Raw genomic sequence first — 13,850 nt, forward strand, 5'->3', positions numbered from 1 at the left:
GGGCAGGAGGAGAAGGGGACGACGGAGGATGAGATGGCTGGATGACATCACTAACCCGATGGACGTGAGTCTGAGTGAACTCCGGGAGTTGGTGATGGACAGCGAGGCCTGGCGTGCTGCAGTTCATGGGGTCGCAAAGAGTCGGACACGACTGAGTGACTGAACTGAACTGAACTGAGGCATTCTTATACCACCTTTACAGGTTTTTTTTTTTTTTAAATATTCAGCCACTACCTGTACAACAGTATAGTATCCAACAGTCTTTCTGCAGCAAATATTAGAAAATTAAAGAGCTCATAGTACCTAAAGGAATCTTCCTTGACTAACCAGGAAGCCTAAATGAAAATCAAAAATGGACTCCTTTCTCCATGTCTGATTATTATTTTTATTGTCCTTTTAAAATTTGATATTTATTTGGATAAATACATAATACCATTTCAAATTTAAGTTGAGGGAAGTTGTGATTATGCAACATTACATAGTTCACAAAAGGTAATGTTGAAAACTAATCATGTTTTCCTAAAAAAACTTCTCAAAGTTGTCACAGTTTTAAGGTCGGACCTTACTTGGGCTGTAACTATTCTTTTTTTTTTTTTCCTTTACCTTTTTTTTATACTATGGTAATAACAGATAACATGAGGTCTACGTTCTTGAATTTTTAGAGGTTTAGTACAGTGTTGTTAACTATAAGCACAATTCTGTACAGAGATCACCAGAACTTATTCAGCTTGCATAACTGGTACTTCTTTTCAGTTTTATTAAGATATAATTGACATATAACATGGCATTAAACGTGTGTAACATACTTTGATCTATGTTTAAGTATATATTGCAAAATGACTACTACAATGTTTGTTTAACATCCATCACCTGATATAGTTTTTCAAATATGTTTTTTTTTTTTTCTGTGATGAGACCATTACCTATTTAATACCATGACTAAACCTGAATAATTCTGCTCACCACCCAGGAGTACAGGTCCTTCACTCAGGGGAGTACTACTTCTTATTATGCTTATTTCATTTATTATTTCAATGGCAAAGTAAATAGCCAGGCTTCACCACAAAACCTTCCATCTGATTGTCCCACTAAGTGAAGTCACTCTGCAGCTGGCTATTGAGGTGATTTCCCAACTTGCCTTTGTTATACAAATCCTGAGGTTGATCAAAGAATGTGGTTTTAATGAGCAACCAGAAATTTAAAAGTAGTTCCCTTAAAAGTAGCCAAGTAAGCATAATTATAATTTATTTTACTGCTGAGAGAAAAAAAAATAGGGAAGAAAACTGTATATTCATTTTGATCTTAGAACTGCAGAAATATGCATAGAAAAAGATAAGAGAGAAATACATGAAATTATTTTCTCTGGGTTATGAAAGGCATGGCCGAGTGTTATTTTTATTATTTTTTTGACCATACTGCTGCATGCAGGATCTTAAATTTGAACCTGTGCCCCTTGCAATGGAAGTCAGTGCAGAGTCTTAACCACTGGACCACTAGGGAAGTCCTCTGAGTGTTATTTTCTTCTTCGGAGATTCTTGTTTTTTTCAGGTTTCAAAGAACAACCATGTGTTACTTCTTCAATCATAAGATTATTTTAAAACTAACTCAATGTGTAAAATAAAATTAGTAGCAGGGGGAATTCCTTGGTGCTCCAGTGGTTAAGACTCCAAGCTTCCACTACAGGGCACCTGGATTTGATCCCTGGTCAGGGAACTAAGCGGAGAAGGCAATGGCACATCACTCCAGTACTCTTGCCTGGAAAATCCCATGGATGGAGGAGCCTGGTGGGCTGCTGTCCATGGGTTCGTTAAGAGTCGGACACGACTGAGCGACTTCACTTTCACTTTTCACTTCCATGCATTGGAGAAGGAAATGGCAACCGACTCCAGTGTTCTTGCCTGGAGAACCCCAGGGACGGGGGAGCCTGGTGGGCTGCTGTCTATGGGGTTGTATAGAATCGGACATGACTGAAGTGACTTAGCAGCAGCAGCAGCAGGGAACTAAGATCCCATATGTTGTGAGGCATAGATTTAAAAAATGTTTTAGATTTATTAAAAAAAAATTAGTACAACATTAGTGGAACTGTCACTGAGAAAAAAGAGATGATTATACTTCATAAGTCACAAAAAGAAGCCATTAATGGGTTATTATTTGCATTATTATTCTTCAGGGATGAATAGACTTCTGCCATATTACAAGGTATAACGACTGTCTCTACAAAAAAGGAAAATGTGAAACATTCTGAGTTCTTGAAAGTATATAAGACACCGACAAGCAGTAAATGAACATCATTATGCTCCATGAAGGCAAAGAGCAAGTCATGCTCACCTTTGATCATCCATAGCATCTTGCTCTATAGATACTGCTGCTGCTGCTGCTGCTGCTTCTAAGTCGCTTCAGTCGTGTCCGACTCTTTGCGACCCCATAGAGGGCAGCCCACTAGGCTCCTCCGTCCCTGGGATTCTCCAGGCAAGAACACTGGAGTGGGTTGCCATTTCCTTCTCCAATGCATGAAAGTGAAAAGTGAAAGGGAAGTCACTCAGTCATGCCCAACTCTTAGCGACCCCATGGACTGCAGCCTACCAGGCTTCTCTGTCCATGGGATTTTCCAGGCAAGAGTACTGGAGTGGGATGCCATTGCCTTCTCTAGATACTAATTTATATTATAGATAACAATAATTATCAAGTATCGATTATGAATTATCAAACATTACAAATTATGATTAATAATTAGTTGGGTCCTGGATATTATCATTTTTGTCATATTAACTACTTATAATTAACACTTAGTAATAACCCTTGGCACTTGTATAATATTTTACAATTTACAAAGTGTTAACATACATTTTCTTTTTTAGTCTTCACAAAGAGTTTCTGGCACAGATAATATTCCCATTTTTCAGATTAAAAAAATAAGAGGTATGAAATCATGATGTGGCCTTAGAAGAAAATACTCCTGAAACTATGCCATATATCTTATCAAGTATTTATAGGTCCCTTTTATTGTACATGCACAAAGATACTATCTTTTAAAATGTTGCATGGGCGACTTCCCTGACAGTCCAGTGGTTAAGACTCTGTGCTCTCAATTTAGTGGGCATTGGTTCAATCCTTGGCTGGAGAACTAAGATCCTGCATGCTACATGGCGTGGCCAAAAAAAAAAAATATATATATATATACACATATATGCTATGCTAAGTCGCTTCAGTCATGTCCGACTCTGTGCAACCCCATAGATGGCAGCCCACCAGGCTCTGCCATCTCTGGAATCCTCCAGGCAAGAATACTGGAGTGGGTTGCCATTTCCTTCTCCAATGCATGAAAGTGAAAAGTGAAAGTAAAGTCGCTCAGTCGTGTCTGACTCCTAGTGACCCCATGGACTGCAGCCTACCAGGCTTCTCTGTCCATGGGATTTGCCAGGCAAGAGTACTGGAGTGGGGTGCCATTGCCTTCTCCGATATATATATATATATTTTGCGAGGACTTCATAAGCATCCTTTACATGTATGGTCATTGGTGGATATATATATATTCTCAATGAAAATTCTCCCATAACTTGAGTAATCCTTTGTTACCATTCTCACCATCTTTGAAAGCACATTAATTTAGGTCATTATAGTTCCAGGGAATGCTCTAGAATGATAATTTGCCAAAGTTTAGCAAGTAATTGACACTTGAATAACTTGCAAATCCATGCTCCTGGTGCTTTTCCTTATTGCCAAAGCCCCTCTCCACGTATCCTGCACGTACGGTCAGACCTCTCACCTTTGAGGAAGGAGTAGTGGACCTCAGCATTGGCTCCCCGGTCGCCATCCATGGCTCGGACCTGGAGCAGCTCTGCTCCGGGGACTGTGGTGTCAGAAACACGTGTCTCATAGTGGAGCTGGGTGAATCGGGGAGGGTGGAGGTTTCCATCCTCCACGTGAATGGACACCCACACAAAGTTCCTCTTGATGGGCATCTCCTGGTCGCGAACCTATGGGCCCAAGGGGGCGATGGGATGAGCAGCAAGTGGAATGGAGGAGGCAGGATTAGATAAAGGTCAATGAAATAGAATGCCAGTGAAAAATACACCCAGTCATAACTCTCTGTATTCCTTTAAGTTTTGCTCTGTTACATTCTTTTCTCTTTTTAAGTAAGTTTATCAATTCATGATTATTAGACTGAGCTATTTTCATGGATAATTCCACTTTAGGAGAAGGCAGAAATAAGCAGAAGAGCAGTATTTTCCAAATTTGTTCTTAGAGAATATTAGTTCTTCAAGATGTTAGTGTATTATTCAGGAAAAAAAAATCCTATAGTTAAGTGAATTTAGGGAGCACTGAACTAAGCCAAGTTGATGTTTTCTTTGCTGCAGGACTTCTCAGAGCCTTTAATATATATTTAAGTGCCCAGAGGATGATAAAGTAACATGTAAGAACCTTGAGCCTTGAGTTGGAAAGGCTGGACTGTGATTCTGGTTCCATCTAAAAAATTGTATGATGGTGAGCAAGTCTCTTCCTCTGTGAGCCTCAGGTATAAGATAAGAGAAATAGGTAGGACCAGGACTGGGACTCGAGTGAGACAAATGAGGGATGGAGGGCATAAATTCAGGAGGCTCTCACTGTCAGGGTTATGAAAGTGCAGGCACATGACCCTTGGAGTAAGCCCTCCTTCATTTAGGCCCTTACATATCTTTTTGCTCTGAGTAGGATGGTCTCTGGGCCCCTCCCAGCTCTGATGCTATATGAGTTCATGCGATCATGCAGTCATGGAGGAAGGAGGGAATTGTTGGGGATATTTGGAGTGAGCCCAGGAATAGCCAAAGTTGCAGGAACTTCTTTGGCAGCCATCCCATCTCTTTCCTCACTCTCAGGCATCCGTTATGGAAGATGCCTCTGGCAGGCAGTGAAATGTCACAACTCATCTCATGGATTATCACTCTAAACATCAGTACACCTGGCTCAGTAAGGGAAGAGGGAACCCTCACCATGCCTCCAAGCATGTACACCCCCACACATCCGAATACAAGCACATCCTTACCCAAGTCTTTGGTTAACTCACCATGACTGTCAGTGTATGCTGGGAAGGCCCCGAGCCCAGGTCCAATTTCCCCACAGTTACCAGGACACCACTACTGGGGTCCAGCTGGAAGAGACTGGCACTTCCTGGGTCTTGGCTGCCATGTATGGTGTAGATGAGGCCCTTGCCCTTGTCTTGGTCTGTGGCCTGGACTCGGAGGAGCTCCACGCCAGGCATTGTGTCCTGAGGAACTCTGACCTCATAATGAGCCTCCAAAAACTGGGGCCGATGGTGGTTAACATTGGCAATCATGACAATGTAGACCTAGGGAGGAGGGTGAAAGAGAAGATGGACTGTAAGCTCCAGGGGGCCAGGGACCTTGTCTGTCTGCTTCTCCACCGTAACAACTAGGCCTGGCATACAGCTGTCACTTGATAAAATTTTGTTGAACGAATGACCATATTTCAGAATCACAAGGCTTTAAGATGGTGGTTTTCAAAATCAAAATTCTTCTTTAAGGACCTTTTCTTCAGATGAAATTTTTGGGGTGAAATTCCAGTATATGAAGCAAATAAAATGGGCTGAAACCAGAATAGAAATCCAGAGCCCCACTTCCCATCATTCCTTACACCTATGAAAGCCCTTAGGTGCTCTATCTTTAATTGAAAACTGCTCATTTAGATAAAACTCCTTATTATACAGAGATCCACAGTGGGAACAAGAGTTCTCCCAAGATCACAGATGTAGAGAGAGTGATCAGATAAGACTGGAATGCAGAACCTTGATTCCAGATTCAGTGTTCTTTGAGATGCACACATGCACAGAGAGCCTTCTGCGTCCTCATCCCTACCAAGGAGGTCCCAGTGTGCGTTGGTGACATGGTGGTGAGCACAGCTACTTCCAACCAAGGAAACCTCCTATCTCTTCTCAACTCAAGGCTCCCAGTGAGGCTTCTCACCTGGGTGGCAATGGTTTGGAACCCGTCGGTCACCTCCACAGTCAAGTTATAGCTCGACCTCCTCCTTGTATCGAGAGGCCTGGCAATGACGATGCTGCCCGTCGTCTTCTCAATGTCAAAGTCCATGTCCTTGTCCCCACCTGGGAGGGGGTGGGGAAAGCATGCACGACCTCAGTGATGTAGGCAGTAATAGCACAAGTATTAATACTGTGGGATTTGGCAGATCTAGAGGAGCTGGTAGTTGATCCTGTCGGGTTATTGTCAAATTATTATCACGATCCAAGTGATGATTCAGGAAAAGGTAAACTTATAAGGACTGGGGAGTCCCAGAGGAAGACCAAAATTTACCCTATAATGTATTCTGTTACTAGAATTAAAACATGCAGGAGTCATGGAGCTCTGTGTCATGATTACAGGTAGTCTGCATGGTCTAGAGAAGCCTAGACATGGGAAAAAATGGAAATAACTGTGTTTGACAAGAGGGAATTGTTTATTAATAAACTATGAGAATCCAAAATATAGAAGTAGCATGCAGCTGTTTAAGTGTCTGCTAGTAGAGATCTGTTTAGTGACACAGAAATATGTTCAGGATATATTTTAAAAGGTTATAAAACAATATTTTCTTGTAACCTTAAATGTGTGGGTGTGTAAAGAAGAATGACTAGAGGGAAACATCAAAATGAAAACAGTGGGTTAACTTCTATTTAGTGGGAGTTTATCCTCCCACTGACTAGGTGATTTTTATTCTCTTCTCTGTACTTATTTGTATTTTCCAAATGTTCTATAGAGTGCATGTGTTAATTCACAGAAAAAATGTCAAGTGCTTATAAAGAACAGTGAATTAGTAACGGAAGTAAATCTAGGAGATTAAAAAGCTTGAGATAGGTTTGGTATCCAACCTCTGAAGCAGGTGGGAGTCTCTTTGATGGGACTTCAGGTGATACTGAAGCTCTTAGATTAGAGATTCTTGACCTGGAGTCCCTGGCTGGGTTTCAGAGAATCTATAACTCCCCCTCAGCTGCCAAATTTGTACACAGATTTGTGTGTGCGTGTGTGCACACACATGCACACAGGTCACAAGTATCCTTCTAAAAAGAAAGCCTAAACATTCATCAGATTCCCAAAGTGATCTGTGAACCACTCCCAACCCCGATATGTTCTGACAAAATGTTGATTTAGAAACAGAAAGAAATCTCAGAGGAGGCTGTGAGAGCTTGGACCCAAGTGTCTCCTACCACGAGAATGCACCCTTTCCCTGATCTTGAGGATGGAACCTGGGACCAGAATGTTAAGCATAGCCCCAGAGTACAGCTGGCCTCGAGTTCGTGGTCAGTGAAGTCAGCTCTGCAATGATGTTCATAGTGAGGCAGAAGAGGAAGCATAAAACTTGTGTTTTCTCCCCTGGGTCTCTCTGGCCACTCTCTGGACCTTGGTCTTAGGTCTCCCAGGAACTTGGAGGACCCATCCAGTTCTAGCTGGGGTTACCTGTGAGTTCCCGAGATCATAGATGGTATGAAGGAAAGCTTGGAAGAAGCAGTGTCCTGACAACCCACTGCCCCAGAGAAACAGGGAAAAGGCAATCACCACTCACAGCCAAGACAGAAGATGCCAGGGAAGATGACCTTGAGAGGGCTCAGAAGGATTGTGCCCTGATGACTAGGGCTCAGGATGGGAGGGACTGGCCCTCCTGGGGCCCTTACCTGAGATGCTGAACCAGAAGAGGCCAGGTCGGCCCTCAACACTGATGACCCCCACCATGTGATTAACGGGGTCTGTCTCCATGACCGTAAAGCTGTAGTGGGATTCGTCAAAGGCCAGTGGGATGGAGGAGGGCCGGGGCTTGGGGATCCACTTGATATGTAGCCGGACGCTGGCTGAGAGTGGTGGCTGCCCACCATCTGTTGCCTTGACCTGAAAAGAGGCCAGAATTCAAGTTGAGGCTTTGTCTATAGGGTTGGAGCCAAGAAACAAGAAGACCCAGGTGGCCAGGCCAAGAGACAGAGTGCCCTGTGATGGACTGAGCTGGTCTTTCATCCACTAGTTCATCCATTCAGCACAGTTAGGAGCTTACTGTAAATAGGCACCAAGTCAGCTGCAGCAAGCACAGTAGTGAACAGAATATAGAACTATGCTCCAGAACCTTATGGGTAGTGAAAGATGAATCAAAGCCACTATTAACTGAAGGCTTTGTGTGCTCATTCCTAAGACTTTCCATGCATGGGCTCTTTACCCTTCCCAACAAAATCAACATAATAAACTAGAATTTATTGAGCTCTCCCTATCATTAGGCCCTGCTCTAAGAGCAATATGTGCAATATCTAATTCAATCCTCATGACTGCCCACAGAGAGGAACCATCATCAGCTGCTTTTTGCTGGAGGAACCCGGGGCTCTGCATTGTGAATTCTTCTGCCAGGGGTTGTCTGCCTGGCCAGCAGTGAGGCTGGGATTTAGGCTACCAACATGAGAGCCCAGGCCCAAGCCACTTACTATATTAGCTTCCTACAAGGAAAATGTTCTCATCCCCATTTTACAGATGATGGAACAAAGGCTCCCAGGCATAATGACGTGTCCAAGGCCACACAGGTGTAAAATGTCAGTGCTAAGATTTGAACCCAGGTTTATCTTGATTTCAATGCCTCTGCCCCTCTCAACAAAAATCTTTAAGAAGAGAGTGCATTTCCCAGGCAAGGACCTTATTGCCCTCAAAGAGAAAAGCCCAGAATTTTTATCTTTTGGCTTCTTTTTGGGAGAAAGCTACGGAAGTGAGAACTTCCTCCATCACGCCTGAAGGCTGTCTCTCCGGTCTTGTATCCTCAGAGAAAATCCATCCCTGAGCAGGTGTGCACCCAATCCCCACCCCCCCGCCCCCCGACCCTCACCGTGAGAATGTTATACTCTCCAGCTGTGAAGGTGCTGCTTGCTGACACCACGCCTGTGACAGGGTCGATACTGAAGCCTGCCTCATCACTCTCCTCGATACTGTAGGTGACCCTGCCATTGAGACCCTCATCCAGGTCTGAAGCCACCAGCCTGTACACAGGCCCAGAGGTCCCTGGGTTCAGCCTCTCTGGAAGGCGGACATTGAAGAGCTTGTGGGAGAAGACAGGGGGGTTGTCATTGACGTCCGCAATGCGTACCACCACCCTGGAGGTGGACCGGAGGGAGGGCTCCCCGTTGTCCAGCACAGTCACCTGGGGAGAGGATCCAGCGTGAGTTGACAGGCGCAAGGTCATGACTATGTATTGCCAACCACCACAGCTCTTCCTCTGCCCCTGCTTTCAAAAGCCTGGAAGTACCAATCCGCCTGTTCTTTGGTATATACTCGTGATTTTTATTATCGTAACCTCAACTTCTTGGAATCCAGCTCTCTGGCAACCTTGCCCACAGAAAAGCCAGCAAGAACAGAGAAAGAAACTGGAAAGAATTGGAAGAAGACAAAGCCACAGGGGCTGTAACAAAAGCTGGGGCGCTTTACTCGGGAGGCCCATGGGCCGAGACTTTTGACATTCTATTTGCTCGTAATTCTCATAAGCTTTGTTCTCACTTTCCTTAAACTTCGGGAGATCAGAAAGAAAACAAACAAGGAGGCGTTTATGGAGGCGTGGGCGGTACCTTTGGAGTCAGGCATGTGGCCCAGTGTATGAGATAAGATCCGGAGATAGAAGAAAGGCACGAAAACAATTTCAGGACCAGGCACTGTTCCACATGCGAGCAAATTATCACATGCATCAGTATAGATAGGACATTTCCACTCAAAATGCTTCTGAATTTTAAAAAGATTTTGCTATTTAAAGATAAATGCCTCTACTGAACTATGGAGAATGCCTCAGCGCCTAGAAGGCCATTGAGCTGCTCCTTACTAGTGATGCCGGTTTTACGCAAAGGGAATGTCCAGAGCCTGGGATCATAGAAGGCAACACTGATTTCAGTTCTGCTGAGGAATATGTGTCCCTCCTAGCTGATGCCTTTAAGACTAGCAGAGATGCCTGTTCATCAGTTGTGGATGACACAGGACAGGGTTGACTAGAGTACTTCTGATTTAAGGCCCTCTGGGCCAAGACTGACACCTCTCATTGGAATGGTCACCAGGGATGCTTATTTTAGAGACATCCTAGAAAGAGCGCGACTGCCCAGGTGGCTGAGTGGTAGAGAATACGACTGCAGTGCAGGAGACGCATGTTTGATTCTTGGTGGAGAGGATCCCCTGAAGAAGAGAGTGGCAATCCACTCTAGTATTCTTGACTGGAAGATCCTAGGGACAGAGGAGCCTGGTGGGCTAGAGTCCATGGGGTCACAAAGAGTCAGACCCAATTGAGTGACTGCACATATGCACAGAAAAAGCATGGGCCTAGAGGACAAAGGTCTGGGTTTTCATCCTGGCTCTGCTACTGACCTAGTGTTTGTCCTTGGGTGACTGTAGAGCATGGGGATGGGCCAGAAAGCATACTGGACAAGTACATAACCCATGTGTGCTGCTCCGTTTTCCCACACTCCCTGCAGGCATTACTAATTGATCAGTGCTTCCTGCTCAGCTTAAGTAGCCACTTCTCCCTGAGTCAGAACCCTCCTCAGCTACACCTGGAGATGGGCATGTGGCCCCAAGGCCTGGCTTGGCTCCAGCCTGGCCTCCCGCAGGAGGTTTTCAAATGTAGTGCAGGGGTTCAGCAGCATCACTCACCTCCAGGATGTGTTCATCCTTGTTTTCTCGGTCCAGCTGCCGGGCAGTGGCTAGGAGACCTGGAGGAGAGATGGTTGGGGGGAGACTGGAACAAATGGCTCCCAGGGCCATTTTACTGGGATAAATTCAACGCCTACATTCAAAGCCTAGCTCAGAATTCTTTTGGTCTTGGGAGAGCACAACATAAAAAGGAAATGGAAATCTGGAGAGAGAGAAGGGGAGGAGAGGTAGGGAGAGGACAGCAGAGGTGATAGTGTCAGCTGGGGTCCCCACCTATTTCCTGCTTCTGCCATCAGGAGGGTGCTGAGCCCAGGATACTGTTACTGTTGAGTGAAAAGGCAGCTCATCAGGAGTTATAACGGGGGTCACAGTCACTGCCTCTAATTCCCGGGGAAATCACAAAAGGGTGACATTTTACGCCTTTGTTCTAATCCTCTTGCTCACCTGGCACCTAGAATGGGCTCTTCCCATGCCCAGCTGGCACATATGAGCCAGAGGAGGGCTGCTCTGGGCTCCTCCCAGCACGTCTGTAAATTCCCGAAGGTGAACTTAGTGATCTGTAATTCTGGTTTTCATTTTCTAGGCACTGTGGCTATAAATTGAGGCCATAAAGGTGAAAAGGAGCCAGTTCTCTGCCTGCATCAGACAAGTCAAGCTCAAGATTGTTGGGAGACCAGAGGGGCACCCAAGCCCGTAGACTTGAGAGGTCCTAGCTGGGTAGGTGGGACCCTTTTCAATGAAGGCAGAGCTATTGGTAGGGCGTAGTGGGTGTTCTAAAAGCTTTCTGTAAGTTTCTTGATCTTGTTTAGGCAATTAAATGATAGAGTAATGGAATGAAGTGTGGGGGTGGGGGCTTCCTGAGGGGAAAGGGGTATCTGGTGTTGGGGTGGGGTCTCCAGTACGGATGTGAGGAGTGACCTCTGTTGGGGCGTGTCTTTGCCTTTGTGTCATTCTGGCTCTTTCTTCCCTCACTGAAGGCAGCCATGGGAGAGGTCCTAGGAGGTTGTTGGAAAGCCCCACAACCAGGAAGGAAGACGTTCCCCTGGGACAGAGTGAATATTGTTTCAGTTTGCCCCACCCAGCTTGTCCCCAAGCTGAGGAACCTGCCGGGGAAGGCCCGGCATCCGGGGGACCCCCAGGAAGAGTGCGGGATGAGAGGGCTTGGCGGAGAGCCTTCCTTCCAGCTCAGTCCTGCCCTCCTCCTGCTCCTGCTCCCTCTTCAGCCCCTCTCCCCTCTCTCTGTTGATCCCTGTCCATCCCCCACCTCTCTTGCCTTCCCAGGGATTCCTCTCTCCCTCCCCTCTCTGTGTGTCTGGGAAACTCAGTCACTGTTCTTCTATCTCTAGTTTTCCTTTTCTCTCTTTCCTTTCTCTCGCCACCGCCTCCCCTGCTGCCTTCTCCCCCACCTTCTCAGGGCCGGTGTCCCTGGAATTGCTGCTGGACCCCCTGGACCATTGCCCTGTGCTCCTCCACATCCCCCTCTCTGAGGTTGGTATGAAGTCCTAGATGAGAGTAAGGCCGTTAGCAGAGAAAACTGGGGAAATCCGAATGAAATCTGTAATCTCCTGAATTCCCTTGCACCAGTATTAATTCTTAGTGTTGATACATACACTGTGTTAACATTAGGGGAAGCTGAGTGACCGGTGTATGAGAACTCTCTTTGCAGCTCTCCTGTAAGTCTATGATTATTTCACCATTGAAAAAGAAGAAAAAGTTTTTTTTAAAAAGAAAGAGAAAATGGACCTACTTGCTCTGTCTTCAGCAAGTCCTGGGTCTTCTCCTCCTGGCTGTTGCTTCCGTCACCATTTTTACCCAAGTGCCCGCCCAGCCTGCTGCCTGTCAGAATCTTCCCTGCCCTTCAGCTCAGCACAGCTGCCTGCTGTCCCATGAAGCCATTGCTGGTCCACCACACTGAGCAGCTTCCTCTCTCCTCTAAATTCGCAGCCTCACATACACTCATCTTTTACAATGTTGTACTCTTTACACCGGTTCTACAGCTCTTTTTGTATCCAAATCTTTATACTCCTCATGGATTGGGTTCCTCAAGGGCTGAAACTGTGTCTTATTCTTCTTCCCCTCTCCATAGCACTTAACTTAAATGCCTTATAAGGACAGACACCTTCAAACCTTTGCGGGATAAATGAATCTTGGGCTTAACCAATGACTGTGGATGCTGGCAGAGATTCATTCATTCATTTCCTCATTATTTGTTGAGGTTCTACTCTGTGCCAGGCCTCAATATTATAGTTTTCAAAAAACAATCAAAGTTCCTTTTCTGGAAAGCTTGTTGAAGTCTAGTGAAGTATGTGGATAATTAATAGCATAATCACCACATTATAGATGACTATAATGTTCTATGTGATAGTGTGTTTTTTAAAAGTAGATGCTGCTGGGAGACGTATTATAGTGTCAAAAAATACATCTTTAAGAAAAAAAAAAAAAAACATCTTTAAGAAAAGAACAGCTGGGCTAAGATCTGAACGAAAAGCAGGAGTTACCTTGAAAAAGGAGAGGAGACTCCTGGCAGAAGGAAAAGCTTGTGCAAAGGCCCTGTGCCAGGAGAGGGCGTGTGTGGACTGAGGGAGGCCACATGGTTGGAATCAGAGAGTGATGGAGTGAGAGAGGCAAGCTCATGGGGCATGACAGGGCTTGGCTTTATCTTAAGGGCATAGGGAAACCAGCCAAGGGATCCAGGTATGGAAGTAGGACAATCTAAGGGATAAGTAAGGTAGGCCGGGGTGGGGGGGAGGGGTCATTGCTGGATTTATTATTTTATTTTTAAATGTTCATTTTTAAATAAGAATTTCTTCTCAACTGAAGGAAGACTAAGCATCTCTGCCCTTTGGGGCATGTTGCCGGACCTGGTGTCAGGGAACTGTTGACAGTAGACACAGGAGGGCTTTGGGAGAAGCAGAGAACCTATTACCTTAGGTGAGAGATGTCTTCCCGCTTCCAAAAAGGGAGGGGCCGAGTGGGCCCAGGCAGAGAGCCAGCTTGGGAAAAGCATCCTCCTTCCAGGAAGACTAATCAACTCCCCAAGGTCAAAGGTTCCAAACAGATGTCACCGGGCAAAACAGCACTTGTGTCCCCCACCCGCTGTCTGCCTCAGGACCCCCAGGCCCATCGCTTTTCCTGACTCCCTTTTGCCTTAAGGATCATGAAGGAAGCTGCTGCTAGCTCTCCCCCACTCCCCTGCCTCCCCACCCGGCT

The 13,850-nt window shown here is 45.5% G+C and overlaps 1 protein-coding gene across 1 annotated transcript in view; it reads right to left on the reverse strand.

Moving 5' to 3' along the window:
- FAT2 (FAT atypical cadherin 2) overlaps positions 1 to 13,850 on the reverse strand; it is a 98,943-nt gene that overhangs the window by 56,067 nt on the left and 29,026 nt on the right. The window contains exons 4-9 of the mRNA XM_061424085.1: positions 10,641 to 10,699; positions 8,842 to 9,153; positions 7,661 to 7,871; positions 5,961 to 6,100; positions 5,045 to 5,326; positions 3,767 to 3,977 (exon numbers count right to left, since the gene is read on the reverse strand). Of these exons, the coding sequence (XP_061280069.1) occupies positions 3,767 to 3,977; positions 5,045 to 5,326; positions 5,961 to 6,100; positions 7,661 to 7,871; positions 8,842 to 9,153; positions 10,641 to 10,699 (1,215 nt within the window). The remainder of the gene's footprint in view (positions 1 to 3,766; positions 3,978 to 5,044; positions 5,327 to 5,960; positions 6,101 to 7,660; positions 7,872 to 8,841; positions 9,154 to 10,640; positions 10,700 to 13,850) is intronic.

This window comes from Bos javanicus, chromosome 7 (genome assembly GCF_032452875.1).
Source record: "Bos javanicus breed banteng chromosome 7, ARS-OSU_banteng_1.0, whole genome shotgun sequence".
NCBI lineage: Eukaryota > Metazoa > Chordata > Mammalia > Artiodactyla > Bovidae > Bos > Bos javanicus.